General features: G+C 43.7%; 1 protein-coding gene across 2 annotated transcripts in view; it reads right to left on the bottom strand.

Moving 5' to 3' along the window:
• The window catches only part of ACSL6 (acyl-CoA synthetase long chain family member 6), a 465,401-nt gene that overhangs the window by 67,946 nt on the left and 374,065 nt on the right, over window positions 1-23,390 (bottom strand). For both annotated transcript variants that reach the window (XM_078653126.1, XM_078653125.1), the window contains exons 14-18: window positions 21,009-21,104; window positions 14,575-14,647; window positions 2,948-3,036; window positions 2,452-2,568; window positions 1,126-1,269 (exon numbers count right to left, since the gene is read on the bottom strand). In XM_078653126.1, the coding sequence (XP_078509252.1) occupies window positions 1,126-1,269; window positions 2,452-2,568; window positions 2,948-3,036; window positions 14,575-14,647; window positions 21,009-21,104 (519 nt within the window). The remainder of the gene's footprint in view (window positions 1-1,125; window positions 1,270-2,451; window positions 2,569-2,947; window positions 3,037-14,574; window positions 14,648-21,008; window positions 21,105-23,390) is intronic.

The raw sequence follows: 23,390 nt of genomic DNA, 5'->3' as shown, positions 1-23,390 counted from the left end.
ACATGCATTTGTTTTTCGATCCTTTGTGCGTAGTAATCTAAAGTGCTCGTGGAGGCTCAAACTCATCCATGACAGTAAAAGCCAAGTTTTACTCAGTTGGAAATGTTAACAGAGATGTGAAGAGCTCAGCATAAAGCAGGTAGTACAGTTTATCTTCTCATACAGCTAGCACAAGATTTACCGCAGAAGGTAACCCGAAAAACGATCTCAGTGTGCTTGTTCTAGATCCGCGTGGCATTTCCTTTCTACTCAGTTACTAATATATGAGGGATGAATTATTTACAATAGCCAACCTGACAATTTGAATATTCTCCTAGAATCAATTTCTGTAAGGTTTGATAGAAATGGGAGTTTCTTGAAAACATATAGCTGACAATATGATTCTCTTTGCGTGACTTTAATGGACGATGAAGCCTTGCTGAAAGGTGGGTTTGTTTGTACATTAGTTGTAGTGCAGATTGAAGAGTGGCTCTGAAGTTACAGTTCATTTTGAAAGTAGCACCTTTTTGATCATCAGTTTTATATAAATTGCTTGATGCTTTTTGTGATTGTACCAAAGGACCTGTGAAGTTTTGTTACATAAGATTTGTTTATCATCCATATTCAAATGATTGCTAAGTCCAGGTGGTGGGTTTAGTTGTGGGATGGTTAATGCATACTTTAAGAAGGACAGGGAACACGGATGAGCTCTGTGAAATGCTGAATCATCAATGGGCAAAACCAGAGAAATGCTTGAAGAGATTTACTCATTGTTACTGATGTCAAGAAATGATGTGAATTCGTTTTTGGAAGACTGTGAGATGTTGACAAGTGAGCAAAGCTAGTGGATTGAAATTGAGGAATCCACAGTATTAAACCTTGCTGATAGATTTAAAAGAATGAACATTGCCAAATTACCCTTGTATTCCGCACTTGATGGTGATTTGTACCAGACAAATAGTAGGCCATATGCTCTAAAACTTTAGATCTGACTTTATGATATTGCCTGTTATTTTATTCTCCAAAATAAATTGCTACATGTACAATATTTTGAAACAAGCATATTGTAGTATATTATTCGTATCTTACATTATATTATGTATTATAATTAAGTATACATATCTGGTTAGAAGAGTAAGACCTTACCTGTAAGCTGTCTCCATGAACGTATATCTGCGCCACAGGTTCACTTCGGACGTAGATATTTTCAATTTTTTCAGGGGCAATATATTCCCCCTGAGCAAGTTTAAAGATATGCTTCTTTCGGTCTATGATTCGAAGTGTCCCATTCTGTTGGTAGAAAGAACAATAGTTGAGACAAAATTGACAGTGAGCGTCAACATATTAACAATACATATTTCTGATGCTTAAGCGATCAATTTTGTGTTTTATAAAATTTGGAAGAACCGATGCATGCAGTGTTCAGTGCACTGCCATTATTGGTTCAAAGGTACACAACATACTGCAGAGGCTCCTGTATCGTTGCATTCGATGAGCTGGTCCACTTGTGGAGGCAGGCCTTGACTAGTCGCAGCGTGACCACAGTTTAAACTTGAGAAGGGTTCTGTGTCATTTCTTGCAAATACGGCAAGATTTGTGAGCAGATTTTTTTTAATGTGTAGCAACACCAGCCTGTCCAACTGTTTTGGGACCTTTTTGTGACTCCGAGGATGTGATATGTGTGTTACACATTTATGGGCAGTTGTAAACTATTTTTGCCTTAGTGCCCGGTGATTCACAACTTACCAAGTTGATTTTGAGAAATTACAAATTTATTGAAAATTCTAATTTCAATATTGAGACCTACTAAGATTAGAGACTAGAGGTGAAAATTCTATACCAGTTAGGTCTCTGGAATATATGAATGTATCATTAGATATTTGTAGCCCAGGACAGGTGGTTACTATTCACAAAGAGGACTGAGGCAGAGAGAGGATGTCGCAAGGGATCCACTGATCTGATCAGCTAACCATCGTAACCTTCTCATCCAACCTGGTTGCCCGCTTTTCTTTTACGAACCAGGGTCTACAGGGGTGGCCTCTGTTAAGACACTGTGACAGCTCCACCATATAGAGCCATATATGTGAAGAAGCACCTCCAAGCAGTTTGGTTTAGTGACCTATAGCCTCCATATGAATATTCTGTTGTTGGGCAGACTGTGCATCCTGTTTCATACAGCCACAGTGCCACTAGATACAGATCTTTAGACATTTATTCAGTCTCCCTTTCCTGCACTTTCTTTCATGCTATCTCCCCCTCTGGTGCAAATGAAAGAGTGAAGAAAAATGCAAGAAATCCACTAGTGAGACTAGGGTTCTCAAACCATAGTTTTCTAGTTCAATATAAACTAGGATTAGACCTTCTCCTAGATGCTCCGCTTTGTATGTGACGGCAATCTCAAAGTGGCACATTCAATCGTCACAGACACAATCAACTGAGAAAAACAGTGCTGATCTGTGATGCTGTACGTACAGGTAACCATTTCCCAACATCTCCTGTGTAAAGCCAGCCATCTTTGTCAAGAGCTTCCGATGTCTTCTCTTCATCTTTTAGGTATCCTTTGAAGACATTTGGTCCTTTCACACAGATCTGAAAGAGACACATTGATGCAACATCAGCAAGCATGCACCTTTAAAAAAAAAAATCCGAATTCCTGAAAAATATATTTCATCTAGTGCTATTTGTGCTACATTTGTTGTGACTCAGTAGAAAAGTGTTTCAATCCTCCATTTTTCAAAGGCTAACAGCTGAGTGCTATTATACTGCAAATGTGCTAATTTATTTTTTAATAATTTTGCAATTCGTATCATAGGATCCATAATTTCAATGAAGTTTTAAAAAGCACAACAGCCCTGTCCCTGAGGCATACCATAACACAATAATGCATAGCTTAATGGCTCAGATTTTGTATGGAAAAACAAACTGTATCGACATCTGTGATTAATTGGATAAAATGGATTAATTTTACCTCCCCCTCTCCTTTAGCAGCAAAATAATTCATCTCTTCCACATCAGTCAGTTTGATTAAATTACACGGCAAGGGCGCTCCAACATGACCTGTAAAGAAATGCAATTGGTTACTGTTCAGCACACTGTGCCAGTGATATGGATTTTATACAGTGTATGTATAAGGATGTATTTATTCATTCTATGTACGCCTCGTGTAAGGCACATGTAACGACCTGAATCCTCTCTTAGCACCAAACAAATAACAAGCCACATCCAAAGAGAATCGACCAATCATTAATTGGAAGGACATTCGGGGCAAATAGAAAGATTTCCAGGGCCTTGAATCCGATTGCTTGCGGGCGTCGTTCCACGAGAGGGGTGCCCAAATAAACTTTTGAGCATTGACTTTGGAACTACTGGCAGACATTCAAGGGGTAACCAAAGTGTACATGCTGGATGGGATTATCATATAGGCTAATTCCACCGGGCACAAGTCTGCAGTCCACGTCTTTAGGTCTTTCTTGACAGCACGGATGTCTGCAAGACATGTTCCTATAAATTCTTTAAAATATACATCAAGTGGAATTCCGCTTCACCCAACTGGTGGCTGTGTCGTATATCATTCAACCTTCTATGAAGTGTTAACATTGCAATGTTATGCATGTGGGACTCTCTTACATCTGAAAATTACCCAAAATCCTCACACAATTGATTCTTTATCTCTCACATTCATTTTATACAAAAAACAACTTTTTTGTATTAGATTTACTGCAATAGCCTTTTTATATGTTTTTGAGGACTGCAGTGCAAGTCATTACCAGCACCACCTCTACTGCTACCATCACTAATAATAATAATCATAACCCGGTGTTTGTAAAGCGCAAACTAATCACCCGTAAGGGTTTCAAGGCGCTGGGGGTCGTCGGGGAGATTAAGTGAGCTATTGCCCAGAGTCGCATGATGCTAAACCGATCTGCTTCCGGTGCTGGTGATCGAACCGTGAGCTCCATGCTCCGGAGTCAGCCGCTATGGCCGCTGCACCACACCTCTCGCCGTCCATCATTAAACACAACCATTGTTAAACACATCTACCATTACCCATAGCATTACTACCTCTACCATTATCTCCTCTATCACCACAACAGTATTTGTGCATGCCACTGTTTGAATGCTGTATTTATCACATACAAACCAGAACTCTCTGCGCAGTGATTTGTAAATAACTAGCCCTGGGCTGGAAACAAGGCGTCCGTGATGGCATGGAGTGAGAAGACCACCCTAATGAAGATCCAAGATTTCTTTTTTTTTTGTAATAGCTTTTTATTATTATAACACAAGAGGAAAATACACATATCGGGTGTCATTAAACGAAATACAGCACAGCCGTGGATGGGCGAATGAAGTGACTAAATAATGTACAGTCATAAGCAGCAGAAAAATCAAATGCAGTGTGAACCAGAAGCAAAACAATTGGATAGCAATGACCGCAGGCACCCATCAACAGCACCCGCCCACCAGGAGTACAGGATGTACGGAACAAACATGTGACACCCGGATACGTTCAGGCAAGGATCAGGAGAATACGCCACAGCTCTTGTGAAGAAAGGAAAGGGGAAATAGAATGGTCATAGAAAATAACAAAGGAAAAATAACCCCCCCCCCCACAACCCCCCACCCTACACCCCTGCAGATGGCTACGACCTAACCCCACTAGCAGCGTGCCTGTGCCCCCTAAACTACACCCCAAGGAAGGGAAAAAAGGTTGGAGGAGGAGAATACAACAAATCAATACGAGCTCCCGGACTCCCATCCCCCCACCAAGAGCAGACATCCCGTACCGTAATGGTAAGCAAGTGATAGCAAATCAAGAGACATTCCATAGGGGAATCGCAAGCAGAGAACGGACCATCCCGCCCGATCCCCGGAACCACAGAGGCAGCAAGTCCCGTCCCGATCACATCAGACAAAGAAATATTAAACACACAGAACCACTTCTGGCCCTCGCTCCCACAGATATACCCCAGCAAAGATAAAAGAAACATTGCATCAAAGTCCAATCAAGTTCAGCCCAAACCCTCACGTTCCATCACAAGACCCCGTCCAATACAAACGAGTTATTGCGGTTTTCACACGGGTTCTATCCATCCGAACCGCCTGCATCACGAAAATAACCAAAAGCAGTAGAGTGTCGAAGTCAATTAGAGAGAAGGAAAAACAGGATAGGCGTATACAGAGTCTAAAAAGTCAAAGCAGGTCCACTGCCCACCATCGACAAATCAGCAAAGCGGTTCTGATCACTCACGACAAGAGGCAAAGGGTTAATCCTACAGACACTGGAGAAGACACAATGGCTAACAATCCAAGACACAACTTCAACCCTGTCCCGTGCGATCCAAAGCGTCAGCAGAGCTCAACCAGCCAGCCGCCCCAAGGTCAATCTGTACGGGGAGTCGGAGCGCCCAGGCGGGCGTGAGCAGCAGCACATGAGCGTCAATTCGATGTAACCGGACATCTGCCAGACCCTTCTCACGTCGTTCCAGTGGCCCCGTCCCGGCCCGAAAGTACACCTTCCACCTGATAATCAGAAGAGCAGGGCCGGGGAGAAAGATCTCAATGTCCAACCACCGCTTGAGCGGCCGTCGGGGCACGGAAAGTACGGCCTGGGGCGAACACAGCCGTCGAGATTCCAAACCAAGGTCTACACATCGTCTCAGGCAGTCAAGATCCTCAACAAGAGAAGTCCCGGGCATCGGGTTTTCAAGCCCGCCGGCGTCGCTTAGTGCCGCCATCTTGATACAACCGGGCATTGAATGAGGCATAACACTGTACACCCGTTGACCAGCTGTTCTCGAGTGCCCCAGTGCAGACACGAGCTCATCCACTTTACTACCCAGGATTCGGGCAGATTGCACCAAGTCGTGACGTAGGGCAACAAGAGCGGCTATAAGATCGCCATAGTGCAAGTCTCTTCCAAGCCCCCCCTCGATCGAATCTTCCTTTTCCATACACTCACAAGCACTGTGTGGCTCAGTCTCCCCGAGGCTGCACTCCGTCTCACCCGTTGTGCGCACGGGCAGGGCCGCCCTGATTTGGGGCCAGGTAGCAGGCCAGGGGGCATCAGGCATCTTTGTACCGCACTCGTGGCTGCCAACACCAATATAGTGCAAGAAACAACTGTCGATGCGAGCAGGCCCCGCTCGGTATCAAGTGAGCGGAAATTCGGGAACCTCCCGCCGATAGCGGGACAATGCGCAAGCAGTTACCCAACGGTGAATGGTCAAGGCTCCCACGATCGTGCAATTCACTCCAAGCACATTGTTAGGCACGCAATCGGGGTCGTGTCCGTAGCCGACAGGATATGCAGTCCGGAAATCGGCCGTTTTTCGTCACACATGACCCGACCGACACCTCGTAGTCACCGGCGCCCGCTGTTATTCATCTGGTGACCAGCCTCACTATCCACTCGAGGCCCCGGTCTCATGGCTGCTGCGGGCCACGAACTGCAGCTGTATGTTTCCCCCGTGTTAAAGCAGGTGCAAGCCTCAGGATTTCGCCGATGGTAGTCGGAGGTGCTCGCCACCACAAATGTGCCTTTTTAGTACAGGATTACAGGCAGGATGTGAGCTCGGGAGGAGACGGTCTCCGGAGCCGAGGGACTAGGCGACCGTCCCGGACGCCATCTTGGCTCCTCCTCGATCCAAGATTTCTTAAGCCCTTGCACATCAAACAAACAGTCTTAAAATCCACAAGCTCACATACTGAAAGCAGGTGGAACAATTCCAACAAAGGCATCACTGAGTTCCTTTCCCTACTGCTGAAAATAAGTTCTCCAGCATTTTGATGTGCCTTCAGTAATCACAGCTAATATGTAGGGAGATCCATGAGTAACTGTATTTGCATAACCACATTTTTTTTACCTCCTTTTTCCATTTTTACACACATAAACATTGCAATAGCTGTATCTGTAACTTCTTGTCACACATTAACAGGAGGAGACTTCTTGATAAGAAGATAAACATTCCCAGAGTCATTGAGCGAGACATTAAGGATATGTGTCAGTTGGGTATGTAATACTAACACCATATTCTATACATTTTAATTCAGGAAAACTAACAATGATCACGTATCATTTACATATCACTCTTGAGAGTTGCACACCCGAGCACCCCTGCTGTCCCTATGGTTGAGTGCAAGTAGATGTATCCATATGCGTCGCTATGGGTTTAACCTTCCCCCCTGTCATCTTGTTCTTCCCTTTCCGCTTCATCTGCTTCTCTACACCTAAGGTATGCCTGATATGGTTCCCAGATATTCTGTGGTCTACAGCTTATCGACCTGAGAGTGTTGCAGTTGTCCGACTGAGTATTGCAATACAATAGGTCTGTAAACCACTCTGCTAGTGTGGGTAATAGGCCCTTCATCCATCTCATGGCTATTCTTCTCATTGCAAGGAATATGCCAAGTGCAAACTAATCTTCAGGATGCCCTAGGCACATCTTTGTCATAAACTAGAAGGGCGAAAAATGGTGTAACAGACAAAGATGTCTCTGATATGTCTTGAAGTGCCCGACCACTGCAGCCCAGAACGCGCTCATCCCTGGGCAATCCCAGGCCAGATGAGTGAAATTAGCCCCACCCCTCACCTCATGCAACTATCATCTTCCCTCAGCCCAAATGGACGCAGTCATGCTGGGGTGTAATACAATTTGTGAAGGTATTTAAAATGTATTAAACAATGCTAGCCATTTTGTGAGATAGTCTTTATGACTGAGCAGAAATATAACCACTGTTCCTCTGCTATATCGATGCCTAGGTCGTCATGCCCCTCCCTGCACAATTTAGACTGAGTAGGCTTTAGCTCAGTTCTTACGAGTGTGTATAATATTGAGATTCCGTGCTGTGGGCTCTGGGTCTGTATTAAGAAAATTATTGAGGCTACCTCCTGTGCTCTGCCATCTCTTCTCCCAGTAGTGCGTGCAGCGACTGCCGTACTTGATAATAATTATGCATTTTTATTTATTTTAGTGTTTTATAGAGCGCGAACTTGACCCGTAAGGGTATCAGAGCACTTTACAGAGTCAGAGAGTCATACAATAGGCAGGATATCACAAGAGTACTGTACATCAGAGCGCTTTACAGAGTCAGAGAGGCATGCAATAGGAAGGATATCACAGAGTGTTGTACATTAGGGGGAGGGGGTGCTGGGTACCAGAGGGATGGGAGAATACAAGGATAACATTACAATTACAATTACTGAAGACAGACCCCCGGTTTCTTGGTGGGGCGAGGTCGCAGGATGAGGGCAGTAGTCTCTGAGGTGGTTGTGGAAGGGATTTAGCCAAGGAATTTACCCATGAAGAAGGATTTAGCCTTTTTGAAGCGTGCCAGAGAGGGGATTCTTCTGATGGCGGGTGGGAAGGAGTTCCATATTCTTGGTGCAGCCCCAGCAAACGCCCGATTATAGTTTTTTTTTTCCCGAAAGCGTGCAGGCTGGAGTAGGAGGGCACAGGCCCATCGTGAATTTCTGGACAGTTTAAGGCTGTGATAGCTTTAATCCATGTCAGGATCTCAGAGTTGCTTTTGGGCGGGGAGATTAGGAGGAACTCAGTTTTCTTAGCATTGAGTTTGAGTTTGTGGGAGGAGAGCCATTGGACGGTCAGCCTCAGGGCCTCATTCAAGGTGAGGATCTCCTCAAGAGATGAGATTTTTATGTAGATCTGAGTGTCGTCGGCGTACATATGGTAGGAGATATTTGCAGTGCGAAGGATTTCGGCAAGGGGTTCTAAATAGAGGTTGAAAAGGGTGGGGGACAACGTTGATCCTTGAGGGACTCCCACCGTGACCAAGGAGGGAGCGGACAGGTTGCCGTTGATTAGGAATCTCTGAGATCAGTTTTGGAGGTAGGAACTAAACCAGTCGAGGTCTGTGCCATCTAATCCCATCCTAAGTTTGAGGCGTTCAAGTAGCATCTCATGGTTGACCGTGTCGAAGGCCGAGGATAGATCTAGGAGGATTAGGAGACAGGTTTTGTCTTGATCAAGGGCTTGTAGAGCATCATCGACGATGGGAGCATTGTGGTTTCAGTGCTGTGTCCAGGTCGGAAGCCAGATTGGCAATCATCGAGAAGATGGAAGGTGTTGATGTGCTGACTTAGCTGTAGTTGCATACACTTTTCCAGCACTTTAGCCAAGAGAAGAATGTTGGAAATCGGTCTGGTGCTTGTGTTTGCACTTGTTCCCAAGTGCTGACCACCCCATCTGTGAACAGGCCCCCATACTTCTTATATTTAGCGTGTGGAGTGCCTGTTTGGCTGCTTTTTCTTTCCCAATATTAACCAGCCACACCATTATACTGGTAACCTTGGGAAAGAAAGGTGCGTAAACTTCTGTGTATCCTCGGTCTAGCGTAATTGGTATCTGGTGATCCCTACGGGGTCAATAATGTGGAATGGCCACTGTGGTTTGGAAAGCAAGTATCGGGGGAAAGTGAGAGGGCTTATCTCTTCTCTTTTCGGGTATAAATGTGGCAATTCATGTGGGCCGTGTATCCAATAATAAGCATGGATTTGGTGTGCAGCACTGTAATATGTTTCTAAATCTGGGGCATTAAGCCCACCTGATGAGCAGGGCACTACCAGCGTCGTCCATTGCACGTGGGGTTGTTTGCACGCCCAAGACAGCCTGATTAGTAGGGTGCCGAGTGAGATAGTGTCCTCCGTATTAGGATCGGTATGTTAAAGAAGAATAAAAAGCATGGTAGGACTATCATATTCATGAGTACAATACGTACCAGTAAAGATAGTGGGAGCCTAATCCATTTCTCAATAGTTTCCGTGAGCAGCTGCACTGCCCGCCCATAATTTTCCCACATAACTACTTCTGGATAAGTGTGTACCTGGACCCCAGTAGTCCACATGAATGGGTATTCCATCTGAATGGGAGTTGTAAGGCGGTGAGGGGAAACATGAGTGGTTCATTCCAGTTTATGCGCATGCCTGAGTGGCTACCAACCTCTCAACCAGTAACATTGGCGTTAAGTTATGTTCTGGGTTTCTCATATTTAAAAGTGTGTCATCAGCATATGTGGCTATTATTAAATTGTAGTATGGACATTTTATGCCTCGCTGTGCATGGTATTCACGCAATGCACGTGCTAAGGGCTCCGTCGCTAATGCATATAACAGTGGGCAGTGTGGGCACCCCTGTCTCGTTCCTCTTGTAATTGCAATTGGGGTTAATAGTTAACTAAACACGTTTACACGAACCACTGGTTTCGCATATAATACCTGTTTCCAATTTCAAAAACACCTCTCCCATGCCTACTCGCCTCAGCACAGCCAACAGAAAGTTCCACTCAATCGAGTCAAATGCTTTTTCTGTGTAGCGCGCTCCAGTATAGCAAGTTATTTTTCCAATTTTAGCATTTGTTCCCTTATAACCAGAGTACCCCGCAAGTTTCGAAATTGTTACGCCCCGAATATAAGCTTTAAACGCTTCCTAAATTGTGGCCATGCAGGATACACTCCCAAGAATAAAGTGGAAATATTAATCTATCACTCGGGCTAGTTCCTCAAGGATACTGCGTCTAGTAGTGAATATTGCAAAATAGACAAGTGAAGGCCCTAGGTTGCATGTCTACGGGCACTAACATAAGTTTTACATGTGAATGATCTGAGTATGTGTGTGGCAAGTGTGTGCAATCGCATATGAAGAGCAAGAGATTCCTTGATTCAAGCCAGTAGTCTATAAAGGTGTGTATGCCGTGTACTGATGAATAATGGGTGTATTCCCTGCCCTGCTGTGATTGATAGTGCCAGACATCCACCAATCCATCTGCTTCCACTATTGCGACTATAACTTTCGCTGCAGTGGATGGTCCTCTGGTGGAGGGGGCCTGGATCTATGTAGTTCTGGAAATTAAACGCAGTTAAAGTCTCCGCCCCAAAGCTGTGGTGTATTCACCTATGTCACAGGTTTCCTGAGTAGGAAGCAATAGAATTGGGGGTCATCATAGTTGGGTCCATAAATGCCTACTAGTAGCACATCCAAGTTATCTATATGACAGCGCATCACCACATATCTTCCTTCAGGGTCAACGCATACCTCATGGATTTGTATCCCTGCTCCTTGACGTGACCACACCAGGACCACTTGTGACCACTGTTCCCAATAACGTGCGCGGCTGGGCGGGCGCGCACCTCTGTGGCCTGAAGCGGGCAGTGCTGTGTGTGGTGCGCCCTCAGGGTCAGTGCTATGGAGAGCGAGGTAGGCTGTGCCCTCAGTGATGCAGAGCGCCACTGCAACAAGCCTGGGAGGGTCAGCTGCACCAGTAAAGGCAGTGTTCAGTGGCTGACTTTCAGCCCTGCACAGTTCTCGTGTGATAGCACCCTTTATACAATGGGATTTCACAGATTCCTGCTGGATTCATTTGATGGTCTCAGGAGCTTGCTTAGGCTGCGGTCATCTTGAGATCAGGCAAGCTTGCCCCTTGGATAACCACATTACAGGGCTGATTATGTGATAATAGGAGCAGTATCCTAAGGAGAGTTACGGGTTTCCTCAATTACTAGTAGCTAGTGTTCTGGCATACAGATTTTGCTGGGTACGAGAAACAATGAGTCCAATTTTACCTGCCGGAAAATGTAGCTTGTATATTTGGTTAAGGCTTGGGGTGCAAGAGCAGCCCAGCCTCGGCTCCTGGCCAATCCTCCCTTTTGGCACCGGGGGGGGGGGGGGTGTGTTACAAGGTTAAATGATACATAGACCAAGTGATGTAGAACAGAATCACAGCTTTATTCATAAGATCACTTCTTGGTTACAGGTTACAAGATGTCAGTCAGATGCATTAAAATGCCCCACCAGGAGCAGCCTCCTCGCTGCTCAGCCCTTTCACACCAACTGATTCTCCCTTCCAATACAAACACATTCAACAATCTATATGACCTCATCACAGGCTGAGCAGCAAGGCAGAGAACTTCTGTAGGGAGGGAGAGTGCATTGAATAATTAGTACATTACAACAGGGGGCATGTAATGCTCCCCTCTGTGAGCCCTCCCCCCTCTGACCATTACCATTGCCCATAACCTCCTCCCCCACCAGCCCTATCACTATCTCTCTCTTCTCGATCAGAGCAGGTGGCAAGTGGCAGCATTAATCCCTCACGGAAATGGAAATGCTGTGTGCAATTCTGGCTGGAAAAAAAAGATTTGCCGTTATTCCCCATTCTCTATGGATTAACTCTTAATATGACCTTACGGGTGGGATATTAGTGCATGGCACCCACATTACGGGTGCAGTTTCTATCCCACCAGCACTTTGGAACTTGTCATCGGTTCCTTAGAATGTATTACATTTCCAACCAGGCTCTTGTGATTCTTGGATCAGCACGCTCTGTAAGTACCGAAGTGAGAAAAATGCTCCTTGGGTCTGTTCTTATTCCTGAGTCAGCATACACACACACTTGCATGCAAAAACATTACATTTCTGCCTATGTGAGTGAGTGAAGAATGTGAGTGATGATTTTGTAGTTTACCAAAGTAAACAGTTATGTCTAGTTTGATATGTAATGCTAACTGTTGGTGATAAGTGTCTAACATGCATCTTGCTGCTTTTGTAGAGAGCTCGGCCTGCCTTGACTCCTCTCAACACGGTTTCAGGAGGGAACACAGCACTGAGTCGGCCCTCACCATAGTGCTGGACAATATCCGCACGCGTGTTGATGAGGGCCAGACCACCCTTCTGATCCTTTTGGATCTGACGGCGGCCTTTGATACCCTTTCTCCCTCAGTATTAACAACTCGGCTGAGGGAGATTGGGGTGCAAGGTGCAGCTCTAGATCTACTCACTTCTTTCCTCAATCATCGAGTGCAAAGAGTGAAGTTGGGGGAGTATCTATCTCCATCCCTACCTGTGCAATGTGGGGTCCCCCAGGGGTCGGCCCTTAGTCCGACCCTATTCAACATCTATGTGACCCCACTTGCCAGGCTCATTAAATCTTTTGGGATGGAGATAGTTTCCTACGCGGATGACACCCAGATCCTCGTCTCTCTCTCCCAGTCTAGTGTGCCGACTGCCTCCAATTTTAGATCTTGTATGGAGGCAGTAGGTCAATGGATGATTCTTAATTCATTGAAACTGAATGGAGAGAAGACGGAGGTAATGGTGTTTGGAGGGAAAGATGACGTATGGTCATCCTGTTGGTGGTCAGACTCATTAGGAGTATGCCCCACCCCTACCTCCTCTGCAAAAAATCTTGGGGTCATGATTGATCCTGTCCTCAATATGGGTAAACAGTTCAGTAGAACCATCTCCACCTGCTGGGGCATCATCCATGTCCTGAGGAGGATCAGGCACTACCTATCCCTGCAGGCAAGGAAACAGCTGGTGGTTGCCCTCATTGGTTCCCGGCTGGACTACTGCAATGTGCTGTATGCGGGAATAAACAAGAGTTTACTGCAGCGCTTGCAGGTAGTCCAGAATGCGGCTGCCAGGTTTGTCCTGGATCTCCCCAAACGTGCCTCAGCCACAGCGGCCAGAAAGCTGTTGCATTGGCTCCCAGTTGAGGACCGCATCCACTTCAAGACCTTATGTATGACATATAGGGCTTTAGCTAAAAATAGTCCCACTGGTGTAGGATCCATCCTGTCCCGCTATATTCCCTCTAGGGATCTGCGCTCCTCAGGCAAACTTCTTTTATCGACCCCCCGAATCAGGAGAGCGAAATGGGGTGGCAGGGCCTTCTCCACTTTGGCGCCCAAGTGGTGGAATGCCCTTCCGCTGAAAATAAGATCCCTACCCACTCTTCAGGCATTCAGAAGCGCTCTGAAAACGCACCTCTTTGTGCAGGCTTATCTGTAGTGGTGTCGTGCTCACATTTATGATTTGTTTTGTTAGGCGCCTTCATGCCTTCGGGTTATTGTTTTTGCGCGGTATAAATTTTATTCAATCAATCAATCAACCATACCGACGTGGGAACTGAGATTAAAGGAAATAAGGAATTTTGTACAAGAACACACACTTTTGTCAAGTGAGCAAGGCAAAATTATCACGAGCGACTTAGGGTTTTAGAATTTTGCCCCTAAAATATAATCATTCACATTTCTAATGGAAGAAGGTAATTGTTCAAATACCTCTGAAGTTTGCATGCTGGGGTGCTCCATTAAATCAAAAGATGAATCGTTGTTACTGGTACAACAACATTATTGGAGCATTAGGAATACTGGTACAAAAGGTGATTTATGTTGGTTACCCTGAAAGAAAATAGGATAGTAGCAAGAAAGGGGGAAGACCAGGAAGGGGATGTTAAGGGGTTGACCTCTTTAAAAAGATGAAGAAGGAGGTTAAGGAGCAAATAGGGATCTGGGTTTAAAAGTGGATCCTCTTTATGAAAAGTTGTAGTTGGGGGGAAAAGTCAACCTGGAAGACAGAATTTTTCATCAAGAAAGGGATTTACCGAGTTGGTTTGTTAGCCTGGACCAATGTAAAAGAAGGGTAGGAACTACAAGAAACCAGATTGCAAGGTACAGGCTGCACAGACTCGGGCTACATTTAACTCAGATATGTAAATGGTCAAGCTTCTGCTGTTATTGAATTCTTGGCTGTCCATTATAAAGTCAACTTGTACGTTTCTGTTAAGTTAGCTGCTCACCTGACGTCCAGTCTCCAGGGGTGGTGAAGGTGCATCCAGCAGTACACTCTGTCTGGCCATAGCCTTCGTAAACCTAGTAAGGAAACATATTTATTAGAAACACATTTATATATCAATCAAGCCTGTTGTAAATGCATCACAAACAAAACTGTTGTTTTTTTCCTATGTCATTCGTCAATACAGATACAGTGTGCGTGTTCACCGGTAATCTTTCTGCAGGCAGAATGTGAGTGTGTGCAGTAGATATTGATTGGATGTCCAGTATATTGGATGTCCAGTATATTATTCACTGTGAATTCACAAGTGCATGTTATTCTTTCTGATCAGGTTTTTGCTATCTGGCAATGGCAAATTTAAGATACGTTGGGTTTGGCTCCAGCTTGTAATGTTTCCCCAACCATTGTCTAGGGGCCACTGTAGCCTGTGAAGGGCTAGCACCAGTGTGTTGTTATGTAGTCTTCTTTCCCTTACCCACCACCTACATCTCTCAGAGAGATGCCACACCGTGACCCACGTACTGGTGATGTGAACATGGTGGAAGAGGGTATGACATGAGAGGAGTTGTGGCAGATAGAATTTCACACTCCATGCCAAGGTATTAGATGTCTAACTTTAAGTAACTCAGACTCAGCATGGTTTGGGACATGTATGTCTGACAGGAAATCATTGGACACAGAATTCCTTGTATGGCTTTGATTCCCAAAAGTGTGAAGGCTCATCGTCACATGACATGACTGAAATGCCTGCTGCATGGAGGGAGGTGCTCAGTGGAGAAATACAGGAATTAGGAGGAGAGGGGAAGGAAAGGACGGAACACTGTTCCATACAGTGTAGTCAAATGGTTTACTTGTTAGTGAGTTTCAAACCCTTTTCTATAAAATCAGCAAAACACAAGAAGCTTTTGAAGACTTCGAAAGTAGCCAATCCAATACCACTGGAAGTTTAATTTTATGTATCCTGAATTTTGTGTGGCTATTGTGCTCTTGTGGTAGCAGATGTCCACCACTGCTTTCACACTGTGTGAATCCAAGAGGCTTTCGGTGGACGGTGAGACCAACTCATTATCCCATGGAGTTGCAGATTTTATGGAAGGATGGGCTGATCAACCTTTTTTGAGTGGCCAGTTACAGCAAAGCAGACTGGAATTTATTTTTAAATGTCTGTTTTTGAATTGAGGTGAGAGTTGATACCACTGGTGATGCCATGTTACGTGAGCCAATGTGGACTATTGAGAGGTTCCAGGCTACAGATACTTGTACAGATCGTTGCGTTGCCACATTGTAATGTAGTTAATGGTTCGCATGAACACGAATGCAGCCTTGCAAAATAGTCAAGAGTGAAGAATTGTTCATTATTGGTAAGGTATGTGCTTCAAGCCTAACATTGTGACACTAACATTGCAGTTCCTAATGTAAATGCAAACAGATTTGAGCTGCATTGCACTGCGGTTGAGCCCGCAACGTGTTAAATGTGTGCCAAAGTTAAACCAGTAGGTTCCCATCCAAGGAAAGTCCTGTCCAGTGCCCAGGCGTGCTTCACCAAGACCTCAATTATTGTCCTCATCTGGACGGAAACCACGACAGATGTCATGAATAATATAATTTAACATGTTATGAGTCATGTAATATGTAACATCATAAGCAGTGTATGATAGGTGTGAAAATAATAGTTAATTCACTAAACTAAAAATAGCTAATTTCAGTGGTTTTGAGGTTTTTTAACTTTAGATGGTGTCTCATTTCAACACCTAACCATAACATACAAACTATATTACCTACTGGCGGTCGCCAGAAGGTACTTATAGTTCGGACCTTGTTTCTATTCAAAAAGCGTTTTTTCTTTTGCCAATATCTTTGGCGCCGTTTTGACAAATCTTCGCGAAATTTTTAAAACTAATGGGGCAGTCAGGCCAGCTCCTGTGTTGAAATTTTCGTGGTGATTTGTCAAGCAGGGGCAGAGAAAAAGGGGGGACCCCAAAACGCGTTTTCTCCATGTAAATTTCCACAGGAAACTTTAGACATGGCTTCAGCCCGAACTGCAGAACGGAATTACAGCAAATTTGGCAAAAAGGTAGCTCTTGGTACAGAAAGCTCTCGTGTAAATCGTTCAGTAGTTCCTGAGAAATTTAAACATTTCTCAGATATACAAATATGGCCACAGAGGATTCACAAAGCCTCCCGATCTTGTGCCTGCAATCTGATTGGCTGCCAACAGTTCCAACCAGGAAGTGTTGGCAGCCATCTTGTGACTTGGTTGAACCAAGTCACAAGAAAAAAGGTTGAAAAGCGATTAAAAAAGAAAAGAAAGGGGGCAGGGTTGAAACCCCCTAGGCCTCCTCATGTGGTCCTACAGGGACCCCCATGGCCCAAAAAGATTTTTTTTAAACAATTTCAGTGGGATTTGCACTGGGTGCGCGAATCCCGCGAAAACTTTTCTTTTAAACGAAATGCAGTCTCTCGCGCTTTGTTTCTTTTAAGCCCCCGGGTGGGCCAGGTCCCGAGGGCAATGCCAGATTATGATGCGGCCCCCGCAGCCCTGGGGACCGCCACCTTCCCGGGACTATGTTTGGGTTGGACTCTAAGATGGTAAAAAGTTAGGCCTATTTGGATGGATCATCCCACGAGAGTGTCACAGTACTGAAAATGTAAAAAATAAGACCCTCAGCTTTACTGTCTGTCAACCATTTCTATACCTCCGTACCGAGTAATCTGATTGGCTAGCTTCAACTCCGATGAAAATGTGCAAAGAGGGAGGGGCACCTGTGGTGGTGATGGGGGAATATTTGGCCATAGCCAGGGCCTGCTGCCAACCCCATGTTGCGCACAGCTGATAGCCATGTGCGGCGGGCGGTTGGCCAACTGGGGAGGGTGTTGGCCAACTATGAACGGTTAGACACATGGCCTTGCTGAAAGCCTTGCACCCTCAAAGTGGGATACCTCTAAATTGTTCTACAATCTGCAATGCCTTCAGCAATCTTCAGCGAACTTCCGAAAGTAAATATCCACACCTTATAAGCGTCCTTGCTACATAGAATGTATCTATAAAACTGTATTTAAATTATTTAACATGGGCATCTGTCAAGATAGCCACTGGTAGATAATCTATAGTCAACAGAAGTGGTGGCCTTTCTCACAGATATTTTTGAAAGAGGATTTGGCTTTATGCCTTAACCTACTTGCAAACAAACCTCTGCAACCCAAATCAGCTGTGCGCAGCCTATACCTTGTGTAACATGGAGTGATACTTGCACCCCAAACTTTTGTGATTTGTAGACGGTGACCCACATAACTTTCAACATGCACAATCACACTTGTCTCCAGAGTTTATGCTAATTCCTGCTATGGACCCATAGTCACTAGCCCTATGCTGTATACTACTATGGTGTTATCAGTGATATCATTAATGATGTCATTTGATATGTTATCAGTGATGCCATTGAACATGTTGTGAGTGATATAACATGTGAGGTCATAAGCAGTGCATGGCAGGGCTTATGCGTTAGTTAGCTCAGTAAATCACAACTAGTTACGTTTTATCTTATTTTAACACCTAACCATTACGTCACTTTAACCTTTGTTTTTTCAGTGATTTTCTAGAGCTTTTTTTAGGGATATGATAAGGCTAACAGAACAATATCTTGCAAAAGCCCTCCATAGTGGTACAAACATTAGGCATCGAATAGTTTTGGGCTCCCAGTGTTTGCTTTTAAACCAGCTACAAAATAAGAAAATGTGTTATGGCGGATATCCCCTAAACCGCTTTCTCAATAGGTGGCGCTATTTGCACACAAATCGTGTAAAAGTAGCTACAAAAGGGAGCAGTAATGCTTGGTCAAAGTTAATAAGTCGCGGAAGTGATGCAGCTCAATTTGCAGAGCTTTGTTAATTTACCTAAATGGATGCTTTGTAGGTAGGGTGACCAGGCGTTCTTGATTTGCCCGGACAGTCCCGGATTTTCACCAGCTGTCCCGGCAGATTTCAGCAATCTTGACTCATGTCCCGGTTTTTAGAGTTGCTCGAATGAATCCAGTAAAATACACTTATTGGGTGTTCTAAAATTGTGCTTTTTAGCAGCTGTTATAAATAATCAATTTAATTAACAGGTATGATGCCAGTTTTAGAAATTACATTTTATTTATTTTCTTAGTGCTTCTTCTGTGTTCCTATGTTGATAAGAGTTGTCATTCTGCACAGCACCATAGATGTAAAATTGTAGTCCTCCTATTTATGCAAAATGTCCCGGGTTTTGGTTCTCAAGATCTGGTCACCCTATTTGTAGATGGTTGTTGAAAGGTCTTAATGGGTAGGGCATTACTTTGTATTTATTCTGTTGATTTCTGTGTGTAGTAATTTAACAGTCTCCTTTCTGTTAGGCCAGCTCTTTTCTGTTTGTAAGATCTCCCAGACGATATTTAACTTCACTTGTGAGTTTGGTATTTATGTAAGAACTCCCTGGTCCATGTTTCATTTCTGGGCCACCGCTGCTCTGAACACGTAAAGCGCGCACCGAATGGTATTGTGATAGGAAACGATTGGCCGGTTCCTTCAGCATTACTATCAGGAGGAAGGAATGGGGGTCTCCTTATCTCTATGGACACGCCCCTTGAAGGGGTTGTATACTGGGCCAGATGAGCAATGTCTATTTATTTTATAGTTACTTTAAAAAGGTATAATTGGATTTCCAAAATGGGAAGAAGAACTGTACTGCAGTCACAGCACCAAAAAGCATTCGAAACAATGTAACCACCGCACATGTATTTTGGGAAGTTGGAAATAGGACTTTATATCTAGCCATGCTAATAAATAGATCAATTCCTGTAGTTTCAGTTTGTTGAGGCACCATCAATGTTAACATACTTCTCGATATTAACTCTTCGTTTTAGGTTCCATAAATATTTCAAAGTAACGTACACTTTGTTTTACCCTGCTCTAAAATGTGTCTTTCTCCTCTGAATTCAGCAAAATTGTGTTTCCTTCATTTTAAAATTGTATTGCACAGACACGTTGGCAGAACTGTGGAGCATTACATTAAATGGCGTACTTTGACAAGTCTGAAGAGTATACCAACCTTAATGAGACAGATCAAATCTGTCTAGCCATATCCTTTGAGGGTTGCTCTTGAGAGCATATAAAGGGCTGAAAGCGTCTGTCTTCAACAATAGGTCAGGAAAACAGTGTGCACTGAAGCAACCATGCGAATAGCTAACCATTCCCAACTTTGGAAAAGAGCTGCTGTTGTTCATTATGGAGGAACAATTTGAAATATCAGATAGGTTCTTGTTCCAGGAAGAGACTTGGAGGAAGATGGGTGCCCAAGACCTCGGGTTTGGTTTTGTATTGTCTCGGATGTTACTGAGAGAACCCAGAATAGCAGTTCTAAGTGAAATAGGTAGAAGGCGTTTGGAGCTCTAGCATTAGCAGGATTGTCCTCAGCAGGTAAGCAGGCCTCATATTACAACCCTTACTAATGTCTAGTTGAGCCCCTAAAGAGTTTAGTGACTGAGCACCACATAACATACAATAGAATGTAAAATAAATACAAAAATCGCAAGTAGAAAATGTGTAGGCAGTTGAAGTTCGGTAAAGAATTTGTCATGAAGCCTTCAGAGATGAGAGCATGGCCTCGACACGCAGCACCATTAGAAATCCCAGAATTTGTGTAGGGTCACAAGGATGCCCAAAGCCACTGCAGTTTAGATCTTAAAAACCAGAGGATTTGTCAGGGTCCAACTCAAACTATGACTGCATTACCATAGTGACAGCGATAAAATTCCTGGCGTTTACTGTAAAATGCAGGGGGTCCATGGGAAACGTATAGGACTTCTTGGATAAACACAAAACTGAAAACTCGTATTATAATGTTCCTTATAAACACCGGATAATACGTATACAGCAGTAGACTGTATGAACTCCAAGAGTCTTGCAAATGAATTTGAGAACTTTTATATATGCAATTTAATGAATTTTACCTATTTTATCTTGATGACATGTTTTACTGTAAGAAATTTTATATACGAGAAAAATTGTTTAGTCTGTTTACTGTTTTGTATTTGTATGTTACGCTTTTATGGTTTTTTGTTAAAATACCGAATAAAGCTATCTTGAATTGAATTGAATTGACTGCATTATGATACCCCATCCTACAAAGGTAGATCGACAAAGCAGCCACAAGTGAGCTCCAGCGTCTGCCTGACTAGGACCAGGCTTAGAATCAATGGCAGCCCTGGCAAATGTTCAAACCAGTTCCACTTCCTTCATCTCTCTTTCTTCCTTCTTTCTTTTTACTTTCTCTCACTCCCATCATCCCTCCATTTTTGCCCCCACTATGCCTCCTGCCATAAACAGACATGATTTTAATACTGGCCACACCTCTATATTTTATACAATCATTGAATGTAGAAAGCAATGCTTGGGGTTCATGTTCTTAGACCTTACCTGACATCCAAGGGCTGCTCGCAGAAATCCCAGGACAGTCGGGGAAGCTGGAGCCGCTCCGGTCACAATCATTCGGACCTGTCCTCCAAGGCTTGCCTGCGTACAAATAAAGGAAAAGGTCAATTGGATCAAGAAGGCCCTATATGTGACTCCGTGTCAGTGATCACCATATTCAGTCCACCGAGTTAAAATAACCCCTCCAAACCACTCACCCCCGTCACTCAGTGGTCGTTCCCTTATAGGCATGAATTAGTCCCCATCATTACAGAAGCAAAATGTAAGGTAATGGACTAGGGTTTGGGCACTGAAGAAATAAGTGGTATTGACGTGACTTGAAAATATCCAGATAAAAAAGTTAAGCTGTGCAGGAATAATACATGTTCCGTGCAGGACTAATATATGTTCTGCCCACATAGAGCAGGTGCATGATGAAACCAGCCGAAACTGTGGCACTGTTGACGGAAGGCCAAGAGGCAGAGATTCATTATAAAGTATTTACTTGGTACATGTAAGAGATTTTCACTTCGGTCAGGGATGTATGTGATATCTTATCCAACTGGACTAATCGACATTGTTTTTGGGTCATTGTAATGGGGACCAGAAAGAGGTAACAAAGAATAACCTAAGCCAAAAACAAGAGATACTAAACTAAAACAACCTTTCCCCTCGGATCTGGTATTCCATGGAAAAGGGAGAGAGTCTGGAGTCACTGGTGAACATGCTCATGGTGCACTTTTACTTGCTGGGCTGGGGAAGCTTCTTGTCCTCTGTCCCAACCCTGCAGCACCTGCTCATGATGTCACTTAAAAGCCTATTTTAGCCATGCTGGTGTTTGGCACCTGCTGGCAGGTGAGTTATGCCACTGTGCAGACTAGTTCTGTAGTACATTTAATTCTACCTGGAGCCTCCGGCAGTGAAGAAACAGGTTTTATGTAAACTTATTTTGTTTTTCATCGCGCTGTGTGTTTTCACTGCATAAGTGGATCTCCAAATAAAAATGTTTTCAAAGAGATTTTTTCAGCAACAACTTTTATTTGCATGACAAATTGTCCCTCAAAGAGCAGGGTTTGCAGATTTTTTTTATCACGCAAAACCTTACTTTTTAAGGCATTTTATAACTATTTAAAATACTTTGTAACCTTCAAGTTGACAATGTTTTTGGCTACTTTGACACTTCTACTTTTTACCTGCAACTGGGCTTTTTGGTGAATTGATGGAGAGCACTATTCAATGTAGTTGTAATTGCATTTATATAGCGCTTACTGCCCCTGACGAGGCATTGAAGCACTTTTTCGGTGAGTAGTACACTACTCCGGAACCCAAAAAGCATTAGTAGTGAATTAGTATAGTAAAATATTAACTTAATTTGAGCGGTGGATATGTTAGTTTGTTATTTGGATTGAAAAAAGATAGTGGAGTGAAGGGTTTGCATTTATATAGCGCTTGCAACCTCTGATGAGATGCTGAAGCGCTTTTCGGCAGGTAGCACGATACTCCGAAACCCAAACATGATTAGTTGGCAATTAGTATAGGGAAATATGAAATTTACTTGAGCAGTGGACATGTTAGTTTGTTATTTGGATTTAAAAGGAATAGTGGAGAAATAGAAAAGGGAAAGGGTCCAGATTTTTTTTTTAATGGAGTTCATAGCAGAAGGAGCGGATTTTGGATGAGTAAAGGGGAAGTAGAGGGGCGAAGAGTCAGAGGGAAGTGTTTAGAAAGATTTGTTTGGGAGATCTGAATAGTAAAAGAGGTATGAGATGATGTAAGGAGGGGAAGAGGAGAGAAGAGTCTATAAAGGGTTAATTTGGGGATCACAGTAGTGATATGGGGTTTGGGATGAGTGTGAGAGTGGAGGTAGAAGACATATTAAGAGAGGTATAAGGTGTGAAAAGGGGTAGTGCATTGGAAAGAGTAGTAGAATGAGGTTTAAGATGAGTCAGAGTGGAGGTAGAGGATATATTGCGAAAGATATAGGGTGAGATATAGGGTAGTGCATTGGATATGCTGAATGGGAAGCAAAGTAATAAATATAAAGATACATAAGTACATGGAAAGGTATAGATGTTAAAGGAAGGTAATATATGGAGATTAAAGTTGTATTCAATAAACTCAGACTTTCAAGTGTTGCTGTACTTTAAATTATTTTGGGGTTTTTTGTAATTCAAAAATCAAGCAATTGTAAATAAATAGTTATGATTAAAGATTTACTTATTTATGCATTGTGCACCTCAGCTAACACAGGCAACCTATTTCCCTATTTCTATGCCACAAGACTTACAAAACATTAAGGGCCAGATGTAGGTCGCCAAATACCGGTCGGTAACGGCCGATTTCGGCCGTTACCGACGGTATTTGGCTTTTGAGATGTAGGTGGGTCTG

Source organism: Lissotriton helveticus, chromosome 7, assembly GCF_964261635.1.
Source record: "Lissotriton helveticus chromosome 7, aLisHel1.1, whole genome shotgun sequence".
Taxonomy (NCBI): Eukaryota; Metazoa; Chordata; class Amphibia; order Caudata; family Salamandridae; genus Lissotriton; species Lissotriton helveticus.
The sequence above is the reverse complement of the archived record's forward strand: the minus strand, read 5'-3'. Positions and strand labels throughout refer to the sequence as shown.